General features: G+C 44.6%; 1 protein-coding gene across 2 annotated transcripts in view; it reads right to left on the bottom strand.

Moving 5' to 3' along the window:
* The window catches only part of caprin2 (caprin family member 2), a 74,948-nt gene that overhangs the window by 26,904 nt on the left and 25,579 nt on the right, over positions 1–22,465 (bottom strand). The window contains exons 15-17 of one of the 2 annotated variants that reach the window (XM_078221210.1): positions 10,099–10,179; positions 7,704–7,866; positions 7,221–7,406 (exon numbers count right to left, since the gene is read on the bottom strand). In XM_078221210.1, coding sequence (XP_078077336.1) covers positions 7,221–7,406; positions 7,704–7,866; positions 10,099–10,179 — 430 coding nt within the window. Of the gene's footprint in view, positions 1–7,220; positions 7,410–7,703; positions 7,867–10,098; positions 10,180–22,465 lie in introns of both variants that reach the window. The other variant, XM_078221209.1, reaches the window with a different exon arrangement.

The raw sequence follows: 22,465 nt of genomic DNA on the forward strand, positions 1-22,465 counted from the left end.
GGGGCAAGTAGCTGTATCAAATAACTACTTGCATCTTTGTTTCCAGTGGGCCCACCACCTCCCTTTTTACCTCTATTTTGGGCTAGTTGAATTTAGCTCCCCAAGTAGGCACAAGAATATCTGCCTAAATTGTGCTGGTACTTTGAGATCTGGGTGAGTCTTGTTTGGTAATGCTGCCGCTATGAAAACTCTGCAATCTGTTGAACAATTTCTCATTCAAAACCAGTAATGAAATTTACTGTTCCCTCCCAACCCATATAGGAAGAGGTCTGATGGTTCTAATAAAAAACAGCTTGCCTACAAGCTTTATACCACTCATCACATTTATTTTAAAGGGCTGACCTTAACTGCAGGAAAACATTTTTTGCTCCATATGCCAAGTGGTACCAAATACAAATTCTTACTCATTTAAATTGAATTTTAGCAAGTTAATCAACGTACCCCCAATCTTGTCAAATTAGGTACTTGTTTAATACAACTTTGTGGGAATGTTCTTTTCTACCCAGGTCTCATCTTGTAAAATGTGGTTCCAACAACCAAGCATGCTATGCCATACCTTCCCCAATAGCTTTTCAGCATTTAGGCCTGTAGTTTCGGGATAGCTGGGCTCCTTTCTAAACACCCGAATAAATTGGAGTTTGATGCCTGGATTTATTGCCATTGATTTCCCTTCATTATTAAAGATGGTTGTCTGTGTGCCAAGTAATGTGTGTTCTAATGTGACTGTTGTAACAGGTGGAGAAAGTATTCACCACAATTTTGAAACTTGAACAACTATTAGGGATGTTTCAAACCCTGCAGGAGTTCCTCAGTGTAGGGTTCTAGGCCCAACCATCTTCAGCTGCTTCATCAATGACCTTCTCTCCACTTGAAGACCAGAAATGAGGATATTGCACCATGTTCAGCAGCATTCACGACTCAGATACTGAAGCAGTTTTGTGTCAATATTCAACAGGAGATGGACAACATTCAGACTTGGGCTGAAACATGGCAATTTGCCACAAATGCCAGGCAATGATTGCCCCTAACAATCAAGGATCTAACCATCTCATCTTGACAGTCAGGAACATTGCCATCACCTATCCCCACAATCCACATCCTGAAGCTTACCAATGACCAGGCATAAAAACTGGCTACAAGAGCAGGAAGATTGGGAGTTCTGGGAGTATAACTCACCAACTGGCATACCATCCACAAAACCTGCACATCTACAAGGTACAAATCAGGAGTGTAATGGAAAAATCTCCACCCAGCTCTAATTACATTCACGCAGCTCAACACTATCCAGGACAAAGCAGCCTGTTGTTTGGCACCCCATCCACCAACAATGCACAATAGCAGCAGCATGTACCATCTACAAGATGCACCACAACTTGCCAAGCCTCCTCCAACAGCATCTTCCAAACCAGTGATCTCTACCATCTGGAAGACTAGATGGGAAACACCTATATCAAGTTATCCTCCAAATCACTCACCATCCAGACCTGGAATTCTATTGCCGTTCCGTCACTGTCACTGGGTCAAAATAGTGGAAGTCCCTTCGTAATAGCATTATGTACCTGCACAACAGGGACTGCAGCAACTCAAAGCGGTGACTTAGCACCACCACCTTCAATGGCAATTCAGGATAGACAACAAATGCTGGTCTAGCCAGCAACGCCCACATCTCCTGAAAGAGCAAAAAAGTCCAGGCACTGGTTGCAAAAATCAGATATGGCTCTGTTTACAGGAAAGCTATGATAGCAACCTAGGAAATAGCTTGATTCAGTCATCTACTGATTCAAATGTACACCATATTCAGTTGTAAGAATAAACCTTGGGGCGGCACGGTAGCACAGTGGTTAGCACTGCTGCTTCACAGCTCCAGGGACCTGGGTTCGATTCCTGGCTTGGGTCACTGTCTGTGCGGAGTTTGCACATTCTCTTCGTGTCTGCGTGGGTTTCCTCCGGGTGCTCCGGTTTCCTCCCACAGTCCAAAGATGTGCGGGTTAGGTTGATTGGCCATGCTAAAATTGCCCCTAGTGTCCCGGGATGCATAGGTTAGAGGGAATAGTGGGTAAATATGTAGGGATATGGGGGTAGGGTCTGGGTGGGATTGTGGTCAGTGCAGACTCAATGGGCCGAATGGCCTTTCTCTGTGCTGTAGGGTTTCCAAGATGTTTTTTCCCTGCACATTGCGGTATGGTTGAATACATAGACCAGGGAGATAGGGACACTTATCAGCAGGTCTGAAGTTCATTAAATTTATAGAACTGAAAGCTCCAGTCTGCCATCATGAATGTCAACAGGTTTGTATTAAGGGGGGTTCAATCCTAGCATTGGCAGTCAGAAGGGAGTCGTCAAGAACCAAAGCACTGGGCCCACATAACTTAAGATTTGGAATTAGGCAGCATGTGCATTAAGATTGCAATAATTTGGAACAGTTGTGAGCAAGACACAAACAGTCACATTAAAAGAGGGAAAACAATTACTCAGAGTGGAACATAGCATAAAGTATAGCATATATTAGTTTCTACACAAAAACAAACTATTCTGTCCTTGGAACAGGGCAGCCCATTCAGGCCCTCAAAAGGTCATTTCAATTAGAGCATGGCTGATCACAACTCTGTCTATCCACCTTGGTTCAATTAGCCCGAATAATGTTCCACAAGCCTCAACTTTTAAAAATCTCAACTGAGCCCTAGCCTCAATAGGTTTTCAGTGAAAAGCATGGCAATTTCCCACCACCTTAAAATAATTTTCTGCCATTACTCCTGAACAACTGAGCTCTAATTTAAGGCTCCGCTCCTATTTCTAGACATTCCTACCAGAGGAAATATTATCTCTCTGCCCATCGCTCCTTTACACCTCAGCCAGATCATTCCTTTACCCACTATACTGGAGTGCATTCAAGCTTCCTCTATACAATCTGTATGACTAACTCATTAGCTATGGTAGTCTGGTGAATCTGCTTTTCATTCCTGCCAAGGTCAATTATTTCAGGAGAGTCTGCTGCCCATGACTGAATACAGCAATAGAAAACAGGACCGAATGCAGAGCTAGAAGTGCAACACCACTTTCACCTCTCGAAGGTCCAAATTCCATTAGCCTTTATTTCTGTACCTGTCCAGAGATTTACCAACTTCTACTGGAGCGTCTCTCTGGTAGTCCACACCTCCCAGCTTCTGGTCCAAAGTCAATGACTTAATTGGAATGCTATCTGCCAGTTTTGATGTCTGCTTCTGTTACTCCAATTCAAGTGCCGTCAGCAAACAAGTATGGTTCCATTTTTCTCCCAATGCATGTAATGAAAAGCTAGGTATACTAGCCTCACCTTACCCATTTGAGTACATATCCATCATTCCCATCCCCCAACCAATTCTCCAAGCCAACAGATTCACAAGTCTGTATTTGGAAAGTGTGTGGAGAACCTGACTGAAGGCCTTCTGGCAGTCCACTTTATATCAATAGACTCTCCCTCACTCTTTGATACCACCGTTCAAAAAAACTAGGTAAATTAGACAGGATCCTAAAAAGGTTATTCGGAGAGCTAACATGATTTGAATGTCTAAATGTTCATTATGCCCAACAAATTGCAGCAATGTCCTCACAATTAGCATTGGACCTATAGGCTTATAGTCCTTGTGTCACTCCTACCTCAAATAAAGGCAGTGACATTCACCCCTTATCTAATGCAACAATTTCCTCACCTACTTTCAATACACTAGTGTAGAAACCATCAGGTCTTGGAGATTGGTCTCAATGTTTCTCCACTTTAAATTACTAGTCCAGTGTTTACTTTAAACTTGTCCTTGTATTTACCTGCAAAGATTGGAAAGAACCTCACAAAAGGTTGCTGAAGAAGATTGGGTCACATGGAGTTGGGGGTAGGGCATTAGCGTGGATTGGCTATCCGACAGGAAGCAGAGAGTCAGAATAAATGGGTGCTTTTCTGGTTGGCGGATGGTAACTAGAGGCGTGCCACAGGGATCGGTACTGGGGCCTCAACTATTTACCATTTATATAGACGATCTGGAGGGGACTGAGTGTAGGGTAACAAAGTTTGCAGATGACACAAAGATAAGTGGAAAAGTGAATCGTGTGGAGGGCGTAGAAGGTCTGCAGAGAGATTTGGACAGGCTGAGTGAGTGGGCGAGGATCTGGCAGATGGAATATAACGTTGACAAATGCGAGGTTATTCACTTGAGGAAATAATAGCAAATTGGACTATCTAAATGGAAAAAAATTATAACATGCTATTGTGCAAAGGGACCTGGGGGTCCTTGTGCATGAGACACAAAAACCCAGTCTGCAGGTGCAACAGGTGATCAAGAAGGCAAATGGGATGTTGGCCTATATCGCAAGGGGGATAGAATATAAAAGCAGAGATGCCTTGCTGCATCTGTACAGGGCATTGGTGAGGCCGCAGCTGGAATACTGTTGCAGTATTGGTCCCCTTATTTGCGGAAGGATATATTGGCCTTGGAGGGAGTGCAGAGAAGGTTCACCAGGTTGATACCAGAGATGGGGGGTGTTGATTATGAGGAGAGACTGAGCAAATTGGGTTTGTACTTATTGGAATTTAGAAGGCTGAGGGGGGATCCTGTAGAGACCTATAAGATAATGAAGGGGCTGGATAGGGTAGAGGTGGAGAGATTCTTTCCACTTAGAAAGGAAGCTAGAACTAGAGGGCACAGCCTCAAAATAAAGGGGGGTCAGTTTAGGAGGAACTTCTTCTCCGAGGGTGGTGAATCTCTGGAATTCTCTGCCCACTGAAGTGGTGGAGGCTACCTCGTTGAATATGTTTAAATCACGGATAGATGGATTCCTGATCGGTATGGGAATTAGGGGTTATAGGGATCAGGCGGGTAAGTGGAACTGATACACTTCAGATCAACCATGATCTTATTGAATGGTGGGGCAGGCTCGAGGGGCTCGATGGCCTACTCCTGCTCCTATTTCTTATGTTCTTATGTTCAATGCAACTATTTAGCAAGTCTGCATGTCTTGATTGTTAATCACATTGCCTGCATTAAGGCCCCATATCAATTTCAAGCCTCTTAAAATTTGAAAAAGCCTCCAGTGTTATCCTTGATAGCCTCTAAATTTTGCCTCATTTTTTAGTTCCAACTACTTTTTGCTTCACACTCTCTACAGGGGCTCTACTATTTTGTATTTTTACAGGTCATTTTGGTTAATATTTGCAAGTCATTTTAGCTAATACTTAACTTCTTGTTGACCAAAGCTGCTTTAGTGAGCCTGGACCCTTCATGGATATATGCAGATCTTCAAACACCTCCCACTCTTCAGCTGTACTTTTATCCATTAAAATTCTGTCTCACCCATTGAGAGAAAGTCAGGACTCCTTCTTCCCAAGGCAGAAAGTACTTGCATTTAACTCACTTTTCACAACCACTTGATACGCAGGAGTACAGGGAATGGCAATAAAAGAGATGACACTCATTTGGAGAGCTGGTGCAGCCATGGGCCAAATGGCCTCCTTCTGCAACTAACAATTCTGTGATAGCCCAAAGCACTTTGCATAGCCAGAGAGGCACACTTGAATTGCAGTCACAGTAATGTAGGAATAGCAAGCTGCCACAAATAGAAATGTGAATTTAAAACCTTGATTCCTGACATCCCCTTCTCCCTCAAGTATCTAATACATAGCATTTCATTCTACTTAGCTAGGTACTCCTTACTGACTCTGATTCACGTTTGTATTTTTCACAAACTTCAATCAAGACAGAAACTAGATGGAAATTTACAATTCCAATGTTCAAACCGAAGTTGCAGTGGAGTGTTGCTTTAAAAACAGCAGATTGATCTACATTACCTTAAAAGTACTGTTGCATTTGTGAGCTCTGTAACTAACATGCCCTACAATCTCAGCTTGATAACCAGAGAAGTTAAGAAATTTTAGACAGATAAGTTCCAAATTACAGGGGGGCATAGAAGCACAAAGCAGCAGTAGTCCATGCTGTTGTCTTTTGTCCCAATGCAGTTGGTGTTCCAGCAATGCATTACTCACAACTGACACTTGGGTGTATATGAAACCCTATTTAGAGATTGTGATATGACACATGGAGACCCATTGAGTCATGTACTTAGTCTTTCCATCTGTAGGATTACTGGAAATTTGATTTCCTTGTTGCTTCAGCAATCAGATATGAATAGGCTCATCATTTGAGCATGCAAATCCAGAACCTATTTGGGATCACATCCCATTCCCCTCAGGCTGCTCAAAACACAATGTCCTGTTTGCATATGCCAGTGTGAACCAAGCATAAGCCAGCAAACACTATGGAATCAAGGTTTTTTGTAACATATGAATTAGTCAACTGAGCTCATTCCATACGAGAATGGAAGATTCAAGGAAAAACAAAAGGTGCAAAGTTGGGACTCAGGTAAAATTTTGCTTGCATACAGACAGGCCATTCAAGCTTTACTAGTCCAGGCCACTGTTTGTGCTTCAAAAGGAATCTCTTCTCATCTAACCCATAAGTATATCCTCCTGTCCCTCATGCTGGTCTTTCAACGACCAAGTACATCTAACTATTGCTAGAGGTAGGGGGTTGCCAATTCTTCATCACTTTTTGGATAATGAATTTTCTCCTCAATTCAATTGGATTTATTGATCTTATTTATGGCCCTTAGTTCTGACCTTCCCACAAGTGGAAAATCTCATCAACCCTGGCAAATCTTTCAATTTGAAAGATCTCAGCCTTCTCTAGTGTTACAAAGTTACGTACACAGCACGCAATGCAATCTTTCCTTCACTTTTTGCCACACAGGTAGTGTCATGAATCAGGTAGCTAGGTGCTGCCAGTTAGTTTTATGCCTCACCCTAAATTGCATTTGACTGAACTAGTGTATCAGAATTCCTTTGCACTACACTTCACTGCAGACAACGTGCGCTGAGACAGCAAGCATTTGACAAACATATTGCAAGCCAAATAGCAGTACAAAAATTGTTCAGGATTGACCAAGATCTATATTCTCAAAAGTAAAAAATCTTTGCAATACAGGACAAGAACAGGCATTTGAGAAAGAAAGAGGAGAATCTGTTGTGTCTGGATAGACAAATAATGGGGAGAACGCACCCTATAAATCATCGCCTGATGGGGCTTGAATCACAATTTGAATCAGATGAGAATTGTAATCAAATCATACTTTCATGAAACCTGGAATAACTGTCAATGACATCACTGTGTCACATGTAAAAAGATTAAATACTGTACCTATTTGTACACCTTTATATCCATTGCTAGAACCACGGTATGCATTAGCAATTCCTCTGCCACCTCGTGCAGCTCCACGTACAGCACCTCTGTTCCCAAAGTATGCTTGGTTTGGTCTTGGCAAAGAATTATTTTGCTGACTGTGGGATAGAAAAACTGGAGCCCCATTGGCAACAGGTGTCGTTTCTTCTGATTAGAAACAAAGCCAAGATTTAATTTAAACAGCACTCAAGTATAAAACCACTGTAGCCCAAAATTAGAATATCACCAGGCATCTCTCGGAATATGCACCATCTTTGATCTACAGTTTGGGCAAGATGTTCTTTCAGAGAGTCAGTGCAGACATGGGCTGAGTGCCCTCCCTCTGCATTGTAGGGATTCTATGATTCTATTCCATGTATCAGACTACAAGCCAGACCCAAAAGGGGTTAATATACATTTCAGATAGCAGTACCATTCCCAAACCGTGTATAATTTTAATACCTGTTAAAGCATCTTGCGTCAGTGCATTTTGCAGAGACACGGGCTGAGGTGGAGTTTGAGTGCTAGCCGTTATCAAACTTTGATTAAAGACAGGGGAATATGGAGCATCAGATTTCACTTCCTGCTCACTTCTTGGAGGCAGAGGTGCATTCACATTGAACACCTGCAAGACAAAAGATGAAAGTTACATTTTCATTCATTTCTTTATGTACTATTGCACTTTTAGTCTCCAAGAGGTCGATTGTGACTGGGCCACCATTTCAACCACTGAAAGGCAATTAGGAATGGGCAACAAATGCTGGCCCAGCTAGCAACATCCTCATCTGGTGAAAGATTAAGTATCATTGTGTTAATAGGAACTCCAATGGGACTGCCATTAATTTGAAATAGGCAAGTGAAAAATTCAAGTCTAAGAATGCACTTGTCAAAGAAATCACTAACATGAATAGATACAACCTTGGGTTTTTGACTGCCAAATCAGGAAATTTCAATCTGTACTAGACCAATCTTGGAAAACAAATTAGCTTCAGGAAAGCTAAATAACCCATATGCCTGATGAACAGCAATCTGGGGCCACAACATTAGAAAAATAATGCTGGCACAATAAACCAATTCTACTCCCAAAATTATCTTATACGAAGTACTACGAGTTTTTCCAGAATCATGCTGGATCTGTGGTGATTCAAGTGAAAGGCTGCAAGAGTGCAACATGTCCGCCACATCCTGCACCTCTGGAGTTTGTGTAATCTGACAAATCCAATTAGTACACGGCATTAAACAAATGGTACATACTTCCCAACTTCTGGGCCTTTCTAGAACCTTTAATTAAGCAGAGTTAAGCAGAAATTAGTTTCAAGCCGCTGACAAGCTTCAAAAACATAGGAATGTCAAATCAAAGAGAATCAATACAATAAAGTGGGTAATCAAGAATTTGGTACCTTAAGAATAGATGATCCATCAAATGGATGAAGTTGGACATTCAAGCTTGCAGAATGGACATGCATTTCAAAAGGTTTCCAGCTCAAATGACCACACCTCAATATTGGATGCTACTAGACCATCAACTTGAAAAATTACATTGATGTGAGATTTAAGTTAATTCTGAGCTGGGTCACGGATGAAATGCAGATTACAAACTGATCAACTGCAATCTGAAATGTGTGAAACATTTCCCCCAGCTCCTGATGTGACCATGTTTGTAAATACCCCCAAGAAATACTGAACAACACTTGCTCCATTCCAGAGGCCACAGAAAGTGCAGATCAATACCAACCTTCACTTTTAGCCCAGTCCCAAAACTACTTGTTTCATTACAAAGAACAGTACAGCACAGGAAATAGGCCCTTCGGCTCTCCAAGCCTGTGCCGCTCATTAGTCCAACTAGACCATTCGTTTGTATCCCTCCATTCCCAGACTGCTCATGTGACTATCCAGGTTAGTCTTAAACGATGCTAGCGTGCCTGCCTCCACCACCCTACTTGGCAGCGCATTCTAGGCCCCCACCACTCTAAAAAACATCCCTCTGATATCAGAGTTATACCTTGCCCTTCTCACCTTGAGCCCGTGACCCCTCGTGATCATCACCTCCGACCTGGGAAAAAGCTTCCCACTGTTCACCCTATCTATACCCTTCATAATTTTGTACACCTCTATTAGGTCTCCCCTCATTCTCTGTCTTTCCAGGGAGAACAAGCCCAGTTTACCCAATCTCTCCTCACAGCCAAGACCCTCCATATCAGGCAACATCCTGGTAAACCTTCTCTGCACTCTAACACCTCCACGTCCTTCTGGTAGTGCGGCGACCAGAACTGGATGCAGTACTCCAAATGTGGCCCAACCACATGAATACCCCTAAATGCCTCCCAAAAAGAGCAGATTAAAGCCCACTTTCCTCACGTCATGCAGCATCCTCTCCCTCGGAGGGCTGACAAATTACACACAGGGTATTCTATGAATTGTCAATGGCCATCAGGAGATTGCCCACTGTCGGCAAGCTGACCCAGAAACCTGCTTGTGCTTATTCCAAAAAAGAAACAAAACAATGAACAAAATCAACAAGTGAACTGATCCAAGTGTTGAGACAGATGTATTCCTATACTGCGAAGTTAGACACTGGCTGAGTTGGCATGACCCATCAAAAAAAAATACTTAACCATTAAAGCACATCCTATTGGATCCATACAATTGCCTCTTAAACACCTACAAATTCCATTTGTAGAATTGGGTTCAACAGATGGAAAACCACTATTCCTTCCAAGATAATAATTGCAAATGCTTACGCCAAGACAGCAAGAAAAAGGACAGCAATTTGTCCAAGTTAAAACCAGTCTTAGCCACTCACAGTCTGCATAGCCTGAAAGGGTGTGGTCTTCATGCTAACTGGAGAATTGCTTACTCGAGTCTGGAGTACCCGTCCTTGGGATGCTGGGGTTATTGCTGTGCTCGAGGCAGTCTGGTTATTAGGCAGAGCAGTCACCTGGTGGAATTGACACAAGGAATCAGCACTTGACAAACAGCTGTCACAATAAAAATAGTTTCAAATCCACACTTAAGCCTGGCTGCCAGAAGTCAGCATTTTCAAACAGCACAAACTCATTAGTCACCAGTGCCAGAAGCAAGTGCATGCTGACTACAAGCAAATCAGGTTCTAAAAAAAAGCCAAATTTGAGGGATGAGTTTTTCAGACTCAGTACTGTTAACATGAAGCAATTTGTATTTATTCATCCATGGTACGTGGGCATCACCCACTAGGCCAGCAATTATTGACCACCCCAACTGCTCTAAAGATGCTGATGAGCTGCCTTCTTGGACTGCTGCAGTCCATGAGATGTACGTACAGCCAGTACTGTTAGGCAGGGAGTTCCAGGATTTTGACACAGCAACAGCGAAGGGATGGCAATATACTTGCAAGTCAGGATGGTCAGCGGCTTGGAAGAAAGTGAACATTCTGAAGCTTCTGACACTTTAATCTCCCAAGGAGCAGACAAGTATTCAACAGGAGCAGAAAGTTCAGTCACGACTCACTAGTTCAAAATTCCTGGAGCTATCTGGATCATTGCTTAGAGGGAAAAAAAACAATGCTTAAACAGAAGTAATAGTGTATTTGTTACAAGTAAAGAAAACAAAATGATATTGGATTCAGTGAAGCATTGCAGGATGACTACTTTAGATACTATATACATTAATTGTTTTGCGAGGTCATGGACTTAGGTAGGAGGAATCAAAAGGCAGATTATCTTAATGGAGAGAGACTGCAGGTGAAGTGCAGAGGGATCCAAGTGTTCTAGTGCATGAATCGCAAAGCTAGCAAGCAGTTTAAACAAGTAGTTAAGGCAGCAAACATCATTTTGGCCTAATTGCAAAGGGGTTGGAGTTTAAATTGTACAAGGTGTGGGTGAGACCTCATCTGTACAGCTTTGGACCCCTTACCTTAAAAAGTATATAGTAACATTGGAGGCAGTCCAAAGGAGATTCGCCAGGCTATTTCCTGGAATGAGAGGATTGTCCCATCAGGAGAGACTAAATTGTTTGGGTCTGTATTCCTTGAAGAACAAGGGGTGATCTTATACAAAACCGAGGGAGACTTGACAAGGTAGATGGTGAGGTGTTTTCACTAATGGGAGAGTCTCAAACAAGGGGACATAGCTACAATACACAAGGCCAGTCATTTAAAACTGAGGTGCTTAGAATTTTGTTCTCGCAGAGGGTGGTGAATCTCTGAAATTCTCTGCCCCAAAGGATACTGGAGGTTGGATCATTAGTAGTATTTAAAGTGGAGGTGGATAGGAGAGATGGCACAGAAAAGGAGTGAAGGCCAGCATAGATCAGCCATAATCATACTGGCCTGATCCTACTTCTATTGTGTACAGATTGTCAGAACTGAAACACAAATTTGCAGCAAACAGAAAGGTTCATGGAAGTGATCACTCATTGTTACACCTGGTGCAGGGATTCACACCTGCCCCTCACCACAAACAACTCAACTTTATATGAACTGCACCATGTGGAGCAATGTTTACCAACACTAAAAGAAAACATATCATGACGCCAACACAGAAAAAACTATCCTGCTACATGAAACCAAATACTTCAGCACAATAACCAGTTAATTCTCAGGAGCATTTGGTACCCCACACAGAACAAGTACTCTTGGATTCAGAGCTAAGAGCACAAGACACCTCAAATGGCGAGGCTAGATTCAGAACTTGAACTGCTACTGTATCCCAGTGCAATGCAAGGGATGACAGTTAAACTAACCACACCTCAACAGGAATTCAAGGCTGGAATTTTATGCCCTCAAGGGCATTTAGAAGCACAAAATTTGGAGCCATGGCATTATAGTCATTGCCTACCCACCACCAGGAATTGTTTATCTGTAGTGGTAAGGAATGGGTGGGCTGCTCACCCCTGGGTCAACTGAGGCCCCAAGAGGCCAATTCCTGCCACTGGGAATGCCACCACATTGGCAGGTGCCAGGACCAAGTGTCAAAGCTGCCAGGTGAAGAGGTGCCTCCTGTTCAGGCATCTGTGTCCAACAGAATCCCACTGCCGTAACCAAACCCAATCAGCAGCTGCAGTGCGAATCAGCCAAGCAAGGGAGACTGATCCATCCTCAGGATCACCACCTGAGTAAAAGTTCAATACCTATGCAACTAAAGTTTCTTTCGAAGTTGCAAGGCTCCCAGTGAATTAACAGTCACCCTGTACAAGCACCAGATAATGACCATCTCCAACAAGCGAGAATCTAACAACTGCTTTACCATCTCAAAATTTCCCACCAATATCTTGGCATTCACCATTGATGAGCAACTGAACTGGTGCAGCAGTGGCTGGGAATTTTCAGAGATTATCACCAGCTAACTTTTCAAAGCCTGTCCACCATTAACAAGACAAGAATGATGGAATACTCTAGTTGGAGCTACAATCAGACAACACAAAAGCTCAACACTATCCAGGACAAAGCAGCACACTTGATCAACACCACATCCACCACCTTGAACAGTTACTGTGTGTTTGAGGTGGAGAGAGTGTAACTGCAGCATACACCATCTGTAAGATGCACTGCAGCAACTCGCCAAGCTCCTTAGACAGGACCTTCCAAACCCATACCCTCTACCACCTAGAAGAGGAACGGTAAAAGGTGCTTGGGACCAAGTACCCCCGCAATACCATTCTGATTTTTCAATTACATCACTCGGATCAAAAATGCTTCCACATCAGCAACAAGGATGTACCTACACCTTTAGTAATGCCATTCAAGACAATCACCACCTTCAAGGACAATTAGGGATGAGCAATACATGGTCTTGCCAATGATACTGATGCTACAGAAACTGAACAATCCAAGTCTGCTTTGAGCATAACCATGTGGAGATGCCGACATTGGACTGGAGTAAACACAGTAAGAAGTCTCAACACCAGGTTAAAGTCCAACAGGTTATTTGGTAGCACAAGCCACTAGCTTTCGGAGCACCACTCCATCAGATGAGTGGGATTTCAGTTCACAAACAGGGCATATAAAGACGCACTCAATTTACAAAATAATGGTTGGAATGCGAGCCTTTACAGATAATCAAGTCTTAAAAGGTACAGACAATGTGAGTGGAGAGAGGGTTAAGCACAGGTTAAAGAGATGTGTATTGTCTCCAGCCAGGACAGTTAGTGAGATTTTGCAAGCCCAGGCAAGTCGTGGGGGTTATAGATAGTGTGACATGAACCCAAGATCCCGGTTGAGGCCATCCTCGTGTGTGGAACTTGGCTATCAGTCTCTGCTCAGCGACTCTGCGTTGTCGTGTGTTGTGAAGGCCACCTTGGAGAACGCTTACCCGAAGATCAGAGGCCGAATGCCCGTGACTACTGAAATGTTCCCCAACAGGAAGAGAACACTCCTGCCTGGTGATTGTTGAGCTGTGTTCATTCATCCGTTGTCGTAGCGTCTGCATGGTCTCCCCAATGTACCATGCCTCAGGACATCCTTTCCTGCAGCATATCAGGTCGACAACGTTGGCCAAGTTGCAAGTGTATGTACCATGTACCTGGTGGATGGTGTTCTCACATGAGATGGTAGCATCCGTGTCGATGATTTGGCATGTCGTGCAGAGGTTGCTGTGGCAGGGTTGTGTGGTGTCGTGGTCACTGTTCTCCTGAAGGCTGGGTAGTTTTCTGCAGACAATGGTCTGTTTGAGGCTGTTTGAAGGCAAGAAGTGGGGGTGGCCTTGTCATTGATGCAGACGAACATCTTGCCATGTTGAAGGCTCCGGAGAAGATGTCATAGCTTCTCCGCTCCGGGGAAGTACTGGACAACGAAGGGTACTCTGTCCGCCATGTCCCATGTTTGTCCCGAGGTGGTTGGTGCAGTTTTTTGTTGTGGTGCGTCAGAACTGTCGGTCGATGAGCCGAGCGCCATATCCTGTTCTTATGAGGGCATCTTTCAGCGTCTGGAGGTGTCTGTTGCGATCCTCCTCATCTGAGCAGATCCTGTGTATACGGAGGGCTTGTCCATAGGGGATGGTTTCTTTAACGTGTTTAGGGTGGAAGCTGGAGAAGTGGAGCATCGTGAGGTTATCCATGGGCTTGCGGTACAGTGAAGTGCTGAGGTGACTGTCCTTGGAGATGAGTGTCCAAAAATACAACCAATTCTGGAGAGTAGTCCATGATGGGATGGAACTTGTTGATGTCATCATATAGTTGTTTCAGTGATTGTTCACTGCGAGTCCAAATGAAGGAAATAAGAACATAAGAAATAGGAGCAGGAGTAGGCCATCTAGCCCCTCGAGCCTGCCCCGCCATTCAATAAGATCATGGCTGATCTGACGTGGATCAGTACCACTTACCCGCCTGATCCCCATAACCCTTAATTCCCTTACCGATCAGGAATCCATCCATCTGCGCTTTAAACATATTCAGCGAGGTAGCCTCCACCACCTCAGTGGGCAGAGAATTCCAGAGATTCACCACCCTCTGGGAGAAGAAGTTCCTCCTCAACTCTGTCTTAAACCGACCCCCCTTTATTTTGAGGCTGTGTCCTCTCGTTTTAACTTCCTTACTAAGTGGAAAGAATCTCTCCGCCTCCACCCTATCCAGCCCCCGCATTATCTTATAAGTCTCCATAAGATCCCCCCTCATCCTTCTAAACTCCAACGAGTACAAACCCAATCTCCTCAGCCTCTCCTCATAATCCAAACCCCTCATCTCCGGTATCAACCTGGTGAACCTTCTCTGCACTCCCTCCAATGCCAATATATCCCTCCTCATATAAGGGGACCAATACTGCACACAGTATTCCAGCTGCGGCCTCACCAATGCCCTGTACAGGTGCATCAAGACATCCCTGCTTTTATATTCTATCCCCCTCGCAATATAGGCCAACATCCCATTTGCCTTCTTGATCACCTGTTGTACCTGCAGACTGGGCTTTTGCGTCTCATGCACAAGGACCCCCAGGTCCCTTTGCACGGTAGCATGTTTTAATTAGTTTCCATTGAGATAGTAATCCCATTTGTTATTATTTCCTCCAAAGTGTATAACCTCGCATTTATCAACGTTATACTCCATTTGCCATATCCTCGCCCACTCACTCAGCCTGTCCAAATCTCTCTGCAGATCTTCTCCGTCCTTCACACGATTCACTTTTCCACTTATCTTTGTGTCGTCTGCAAACTTCGTTACCCTACACTCCGTCCCCTCCTCCAGATCATCTATATAAATGGTAAACAGTTGCGGCCCGAGTACCGATCCCTGCGGCACGCCACTAGTTACCTTCCTCCAACCGGAAAAACACCCATTTATTCCGACTCTTTGCTTCCTGTCGGATAGCCAGTCCCCAATCCACTTTAACACACTACCCCCAACTCCGTGTGCCCTAATCTTCTTCAGCAGCCTTTTATGGGGCACCTTATCAAACGCCTTTTGGAAATCCAAAAACACCGCATCCACCGGTTCTCCTCCATCAACCGCCCTAGTCACATCTTCATAAAAATCCAACATGTTCGTCAAGCACGACTTTCCCCTCATGAATCCATGCTGCGTCTGATTGATCGAACCATTTCTATCCAGATGCCCTGCTATCTCCTCCTTAATAATGGATTCCAGCATTTTCCCTACTACAGACGTTAAGCTGACCGGCCTATAGTTACCCGCCTTTTGTCTCCTTCCTTTTTTAAACAGCGGCGTAACATTAGCCGTTTTCCAATCAACCGGCACTACCCCAGAATGCAACGAGTTTTGATAAATAATCACTAACGCATCCACTATTACCTCTGACATTTCTTTCAATACCCTGGGATGCATTCCATCCGGACCCGGGGACTTGTCCACCTTCAGTCCCATTAGTCGACCCAGCACTGCCTCTCTGGTAACATTAATCGTATTAAGTATTTCTCCTGCTGCCAACCCTCTATCGTTAATATTTGGCAAACTATTTGTGTCCTCCACCGTGAAGACCGACACAAAAAACTTATTTAAAGACTCAGCCATATCCTCATTTCCCACTATTAACTCCCCCCTCTCGTCCTCCAAGGGTCCAACATTCACTCTAGCCACTCTATTCCTTTTTATATATTTATAAAAACTTTTACTATCATTTTTTATATTAATTGCTAGCCTAGCTTCATAGTCTATCCTTTCTTTCTTTATCGCTTTCTTAGTCTCTCTTTGTTGTTTCTTAAATTTTTCCCAATCACTTGTTTCTCCACTATTTTTGGCCACTCTGTACGCAGCTGTTTTTATTTTAATACTCTCTATTTCCTTCGTTATCCACGGCTGGTTCTCCCTTTTCTTACAATCCTTGTTTTTTGCTGGAATATATTTTTGCTGAGAACTGAAAAGGATCTCCTTAAAAATCCTCCACTGTTCCTCAGCTATCCTACCTGCCAGCCTGCTCTCCCAGTCTACCTTAGCCAATTCATCCCTCATCCTATCATATTTCCCTCTGTTCAAACAGAGGACACTGGTTTGAGACCAAACTTTCTCCTCTTCCATCTGAATCAGAAATTCGACCATATTGTGGTCACTAGACCCAAGAGGGTCCTTCACAATAAGATCCTTAATTCTACCTACCTCGTTACACAATACCAGATCCAAAATAGCTCGTTCCCTCGTCGGTTCCGTAACATGCTGTTCAAGGAAACTATCCCGACAGCATTCTAAGAACTCTTCCTCCATTCCACCCTTACCGACTTGAGTCTGCCAGTCAATGTGCATGTTGAAGTCCCCCATGATTATTGCCGTTCCGTTTTTACATGCATCCCTTATCTGCTTGTTTATAGCCCTCCCTACCTCAACATTATTATTCGGGGGCCTATATACCACACCTACTAGTGTCTTTCTCCCTCTACTATTCCTCATCTCTACCCATAACGATTCCACATTTTGTTCCTCAGAGCCTATGTCATCCCTCAGTACTACCCTGATATTATCTCTTATTAATAGCGCGACCCCACCACCTTTTCCTTCCTGTCTATTCTTCCTAAACGCCTGATACCCCTGGATATTCATCTCCCAGTCCTGGTCACCTTTCAGCCACGTTTCTGTAATGGCCACTAGATCGTACCCACTTGTGCTGATTTGCACCATCAACTCATTCACCTTGTTCCGAATGCTTCGTGCATTCAGGCAAAGTGTCCTTATTCCAGCTTTTATCTGGACCCGCTTTGATGAGTCACGAACACCGTCTCCCTCTACTCCCTTATCTAAATTACCGCCTTCATTCACTTGCACCCTCTCCTCTACCATTAATTTTGTAATTCCCCTTACCCCTGCATCCTCCCCCCCATCAATTAGTTCCTTGATCCTAGTCAACTCTTCTAGCTCCCCTCCCCCCAACCTATCTAGTTTAAATTCTCCCCAGTAGCCTTAGCCAACCTACCGGCCAGGATATTGGTCCCCGTGTGATTCAAGTTCCACCCGTTTTTTGTATACAGATCACCCCTGCCCCTAAAGAGGTCCCAATGGTCCAGGAACCTGAATCCCTGCCCCCTGCACCAGTCCCTCAGCCACACATTCATCCTCCACCTCACTCCATTCCTGCCCTCACCTTCCCGTGGCACAGGCAGTAATCCTGAGATTACTACCTTTGCTTTCCTCTTTCTCAGCTGTCTCCCTAATTCCCTGTACTCCCTTTTCATGACCCCTTCTCCCTTCCTACCCACATCAGCGGTACCAATATGTACCGCTACCTCAGGCTCCTCTCCCTCCCACCTCAGGATTTCCGGGACGCGACTAGCGACATCCTGGATCCCGGCCCCAGGGAGGCAGACCACCATGCGAGAATCCCGCCTACCTCCGCAGAAACGCCCGTCTGTCCCCTTCACCATCGAGTCCCCGATTAATACCGCCTTACTCCTCTTTTCCTTAGCCCTCTGAGTTACAGGGCTGGACTCCACTGCGGAGACACGGCCACTGCTGCTTCCCCCAGGCGGGCTGTCCCCCCCAGCAGTACTCAAGCAGGAGTACTTGTTGTGCAGGGGCAAATCCACCGGGGTGCTCTCAACCACCCTAGCCTTACCCTTCCTGGCCGTCACCCACTTGGCCTCCTCCCGTGGCCCTGGTGTGACCATCTGATGATAGCTCTTGTCTATCACCTCCTCATTCTCCCTCATCAGCCTAAGATCCTTGAGCTGCAGTTCCAGCTCCCTAACACGGTCCCTCAGGAACCGCAGCTCGACACACCCCTCACAGATGTGGATGTCCGGGAGGCAAGATGCCTCCAGGACCTCCCACATCCTACACTGGGAACAACACACTGGTTTCACACTCATACTGGACACTTTATGTCAAGTAAGACAGTGAAAAGTTAATAAGAGTGTAAGGAAACAAAAACTCACCCCTGCTCGTCCAAGCCCTGTGAGCCAAAGCCCTGACAGCTCACTCAACTTCCCACTCACTATGCTGCCCGCTGTATACTTTGGTGCACTTTTAAACCCTCCAAAAACTTCCCCTGGCCACTCCTGGCCTGACTTCCGGTTTTGAAAAAAACCTCCGATTTTAAACCCAAAATTAACTGAAAAAATAAATTATTAATTACAGTCAGAAAACCCACTCTCTTACCCTCAGCCTGCTCCTGGGAACAATGAAATGTCATCGATGTATCTAGTGTAGCATTGGTTGAAGGTCCTGTGCAGTGAAGAGGTCTTGTTTGAACCTGTACATGAAGATGTTGGCATATTGAGGTGCGAATTTGGTCCCCGTGGCTGTTCCTTGTGTCTGGATGCAAACACACCCAGTCGTCCCATCGTACTGGGCAATGGGACCCTGTGTTTCTGTAGGAAGTCCGTAGTGTCGCGACAAAAGCTGGGGGTTCTTTGTACAATGCGTTTCAGAATGCCCTCGACATCAGAGAGGTTCTTGCACAGGGTCCCATTGCCCAATACGATGGGACGACTGGTTGTGTTTGCATCCAGACACAAGGAACAGCCATGGGGACCAAATTCACACCTCAATATGCCAACATCTTCATGCACAGGTTCGAACAAGACCTCTTCACCACGCAGGACCTTCAACCGATGCTATACACTAGATACATCAATGACATTTTCTTCCTTTGGACTCATGGTGAATAATCACTGAAACAATTATATGACGACATCAACAAGTTCCACCCCACCATCAGACTCACCATGGACTACTCTCCGGAATCGGTTGCATTCTTGGACACATGCATCTCCATCAAGGACGGTCACCTCAGCACTTCTGTACCGCAAGCCCACGGATAACCTCACAATGCTCCACTTCTCCAGCTTCCACCCTAAACACGTTAAAGAAGCCATCCCCTACGGACAAGCCCTCCGTATACACAGGATCTACTCAGAGGAGGAGGATCGCAACAGGCACCTCCAGATGCTGAAAGATGCCTTCATAACAGGATATGGCGCTCATCTCAATCGGCGGTTCCGACGCGCCGCAACGAAAAACTGCACCAACCTCCTCAGAAGACAAACATGGGACATGGCAGACAGACTACCCTTCGTCATCCAGTACTTCCCCAGAGCAGAGAAGCTACAATATCTTCTCCAGAGCCTTCAACATGTCATTGAAGATGAACATCTTGCCAAGGCGATCCCCACACTCCACTTCTTGCCTTCAAACAACCGCACAATTTCAAACAGACCATTGTCCACAGCAAACTACCCAGCCTTCAGAACAGTGACCACGACACCACACAACCCTGCCACAGCAACCTCTGCAAGACGTGCCAAATCATCGACATGGATGCCATCATCTCACGTGAGAACACCGTCCACCAGATACACAGTACATACACTTGCAACTCGACCAACATTGTCTACCTGATACGCTGCAGGAAAGGATGTCCCGAGGCATGGTACATTGGGGAGACCATGCAGACACTACAACGGATGAATGAACACTGCTCGACAATCACCAGGTAAGAGTGTTTTCTTCCTGTTGGGGAACACTTCAGCGGTCACGGGCATTCGGCCTCTGATCTTCAGGTAAGCGTTCTCCAAGGCGGCCTTCACGACAATGCAGAGTCGCTGAGCAGAGACTGAGCCAAGTTCCGCACACAAGGATGGCCTCAACCGGGATCTTGGGTTCATGTCACACTATCTGTAACCCCCGCGACTTGCAAAATCTCATGAACTGTCCTGGCTGGAGACTATATACATCTCTTTAACCTGTGCTTAACCCTCACTCCACTCACATTGTCTGCACCTTTAAGACTTGATTACCTGTAAAGACTCACATTCCAACCATTATTTTGTAAATTGAGTTTGTGTCTTTATATGCTCTGTTTGTGAACAGAACTTCCTCTCACCTGATGAAGGAGCAGCGCTCCGAAAACTTGTGGTTTGTGCTACCAAATAAACCTGTTGGACTTTAACCTGGTGTTGAGACTTCTTACTGGGCATAACCAAACATAGAATCAGAGCACAAAACCCCCCAATCACAGGTAGTCTGGTAGCACAAACCTCTTTCTGGAAAGAGACATGCGGTTCAAGTTTCATCTTGCACGCGGACAGATTACTAACAGTAAAAGTAACAATTTAGACTGCATGAGGAGAGTGTGCTGATTGATAGGCAAGAGATGTTGCCATGGAGAATGCAGCATGGAACAATTAACCTCCAAGCTCAAATTCAAAATAGACAGGTTGACTCAGTCCAGGGATTGCCAAAATAGGAAATGAACTAAGGAATGGCTTGCACAAACATCTTTGCTGGTTTCCACAAGAAATGCATCTCCAATGGAATGTCTAACCTTCAATCCTTTGCAATTTTCCAATGGTTTGCTATATTTGAATTTGCAGCTGCATGCTGCACCTTAATGGGCTCCACCCTGCACTCAAATTTACCTTTGAAAAGCAGGAGTGCCATTTCCTCAATGCATCTGTTGAAAAGTCTGTTAGGGCTCTCTGGTATCATATACCGCAAGCTTGCCTTCACCAGTCAATATACATGTTGGGATTCCTGCAGTTCCACATGTTACAAGATTAGCCTCAACAGCAACTTCATAAATAGGACCAGAGCCATTTGCTCACCAGGCAAGCTTGATGCTGAACGAGAGAGCATCAAAACCATCCTACAGGATAATGGCCACCATGATCAGATCACTGTTTTGCACACATTAATTGCCCCAAGGCTGCCACTTAGACACTTGAAAAGTGCCCAGTTGACCTCAAGAATACAGTGGAAGGGCAAGGTATCTCAAAAACCTAACAGGTGAAGTTAATTGTCCCATGCAGTAGCAACACAAGTGGTATCCTCCAGTAATGAGATGCTGCCGTCAAGCCAAAAAGACATATCACACAAGTAATATGGTTCATGATTTTCAGTCTTGGTCTGATGCCAGGAACGTGGGGCGTACATCCCAACGACTGGTGGATCAGATCAAACAGCATGTCCTTTCAGCTGTTTGCAACAGAAAACTGACTACACCCAACTAGCCTGTGCCTGCAAAAAACTTGAAACAAGTGTTCAAAAATAGATGTGATTCTGCGATTGAATAACATTTGTTAACACAATCCTGACTGCGCTTGGAATTATACTGAAAAACAATTAATTAGTCAAGCTCAGTGTGGCTCATTTGGCATGCTAGAAGTCATATATTCACACAGCCTGTCCTTGGCAAACAGAAGAGGATGTCCACAATTTGTGCCTTTTTCAACTTTCAAAGGATAGGGGACAGCCATTCATTCTTCATGGCAATTCTTCATGGTTCATTCTTCATGGCAACGCAAAGACCAGAGTCAACCTGACTGGTTTGAATTTGAACAAAAAGCTTGGTAGTTAATGCTGCATTCGCCATGGCAACACTTCTGCCAGAGTCCACCCGCCAAACAATCAGCACTCTTTACACAACATGAATTGTTGTTCCTTTTACTGTTGGCAATCTTGCAATCTGTCCTACCGAGTACAGCATGGCTCTTTTTCAGCAACACAAAACACTCCCTAATTGGAGCTGTCATTTTTGTGACTCAAGTCTTCTGAAGTTCAGGCCAGAAGACATTTCTCTGCAATTTACTCAATCCAGAAGGGCACCATCAATGATACCATACTTCTCAGAAGGCCATCCTTTTCCTGCCAAAGGGTATAAACTGTCTTCATATAAAAAGGAAGACGAAAATCAAATTAGATTTGCAAGAATTGGTGGAGGGCATCCAACAGCCAAGCTAATTATTGCAGTGAGATGATCCAGCTTAATGGACTTATCCAAATGACATTCAGGATCACACATGGCCAATGTGAAAGAAGTTCTATCTGGTTGTACCAACGCTTGTGGAAATACACTGGATGCCAACTTGTGCTGA

Source organism: Mustelus asterias, chromosome 9 (assembly GCF_964213995.1).
Source record: "Mustelus asterias chromosome 9, sMusAst1.hap1.1, whole genome shotgun sequence".
In the NCBI taxonomy this organism is placed as follows: domain Eukaryota; kingdom Metazoa; phylum Chordata; class Chondrichthyes; order Carcharhiniformes; family Triakidae; genus Mustelus; species Mustelus asterias.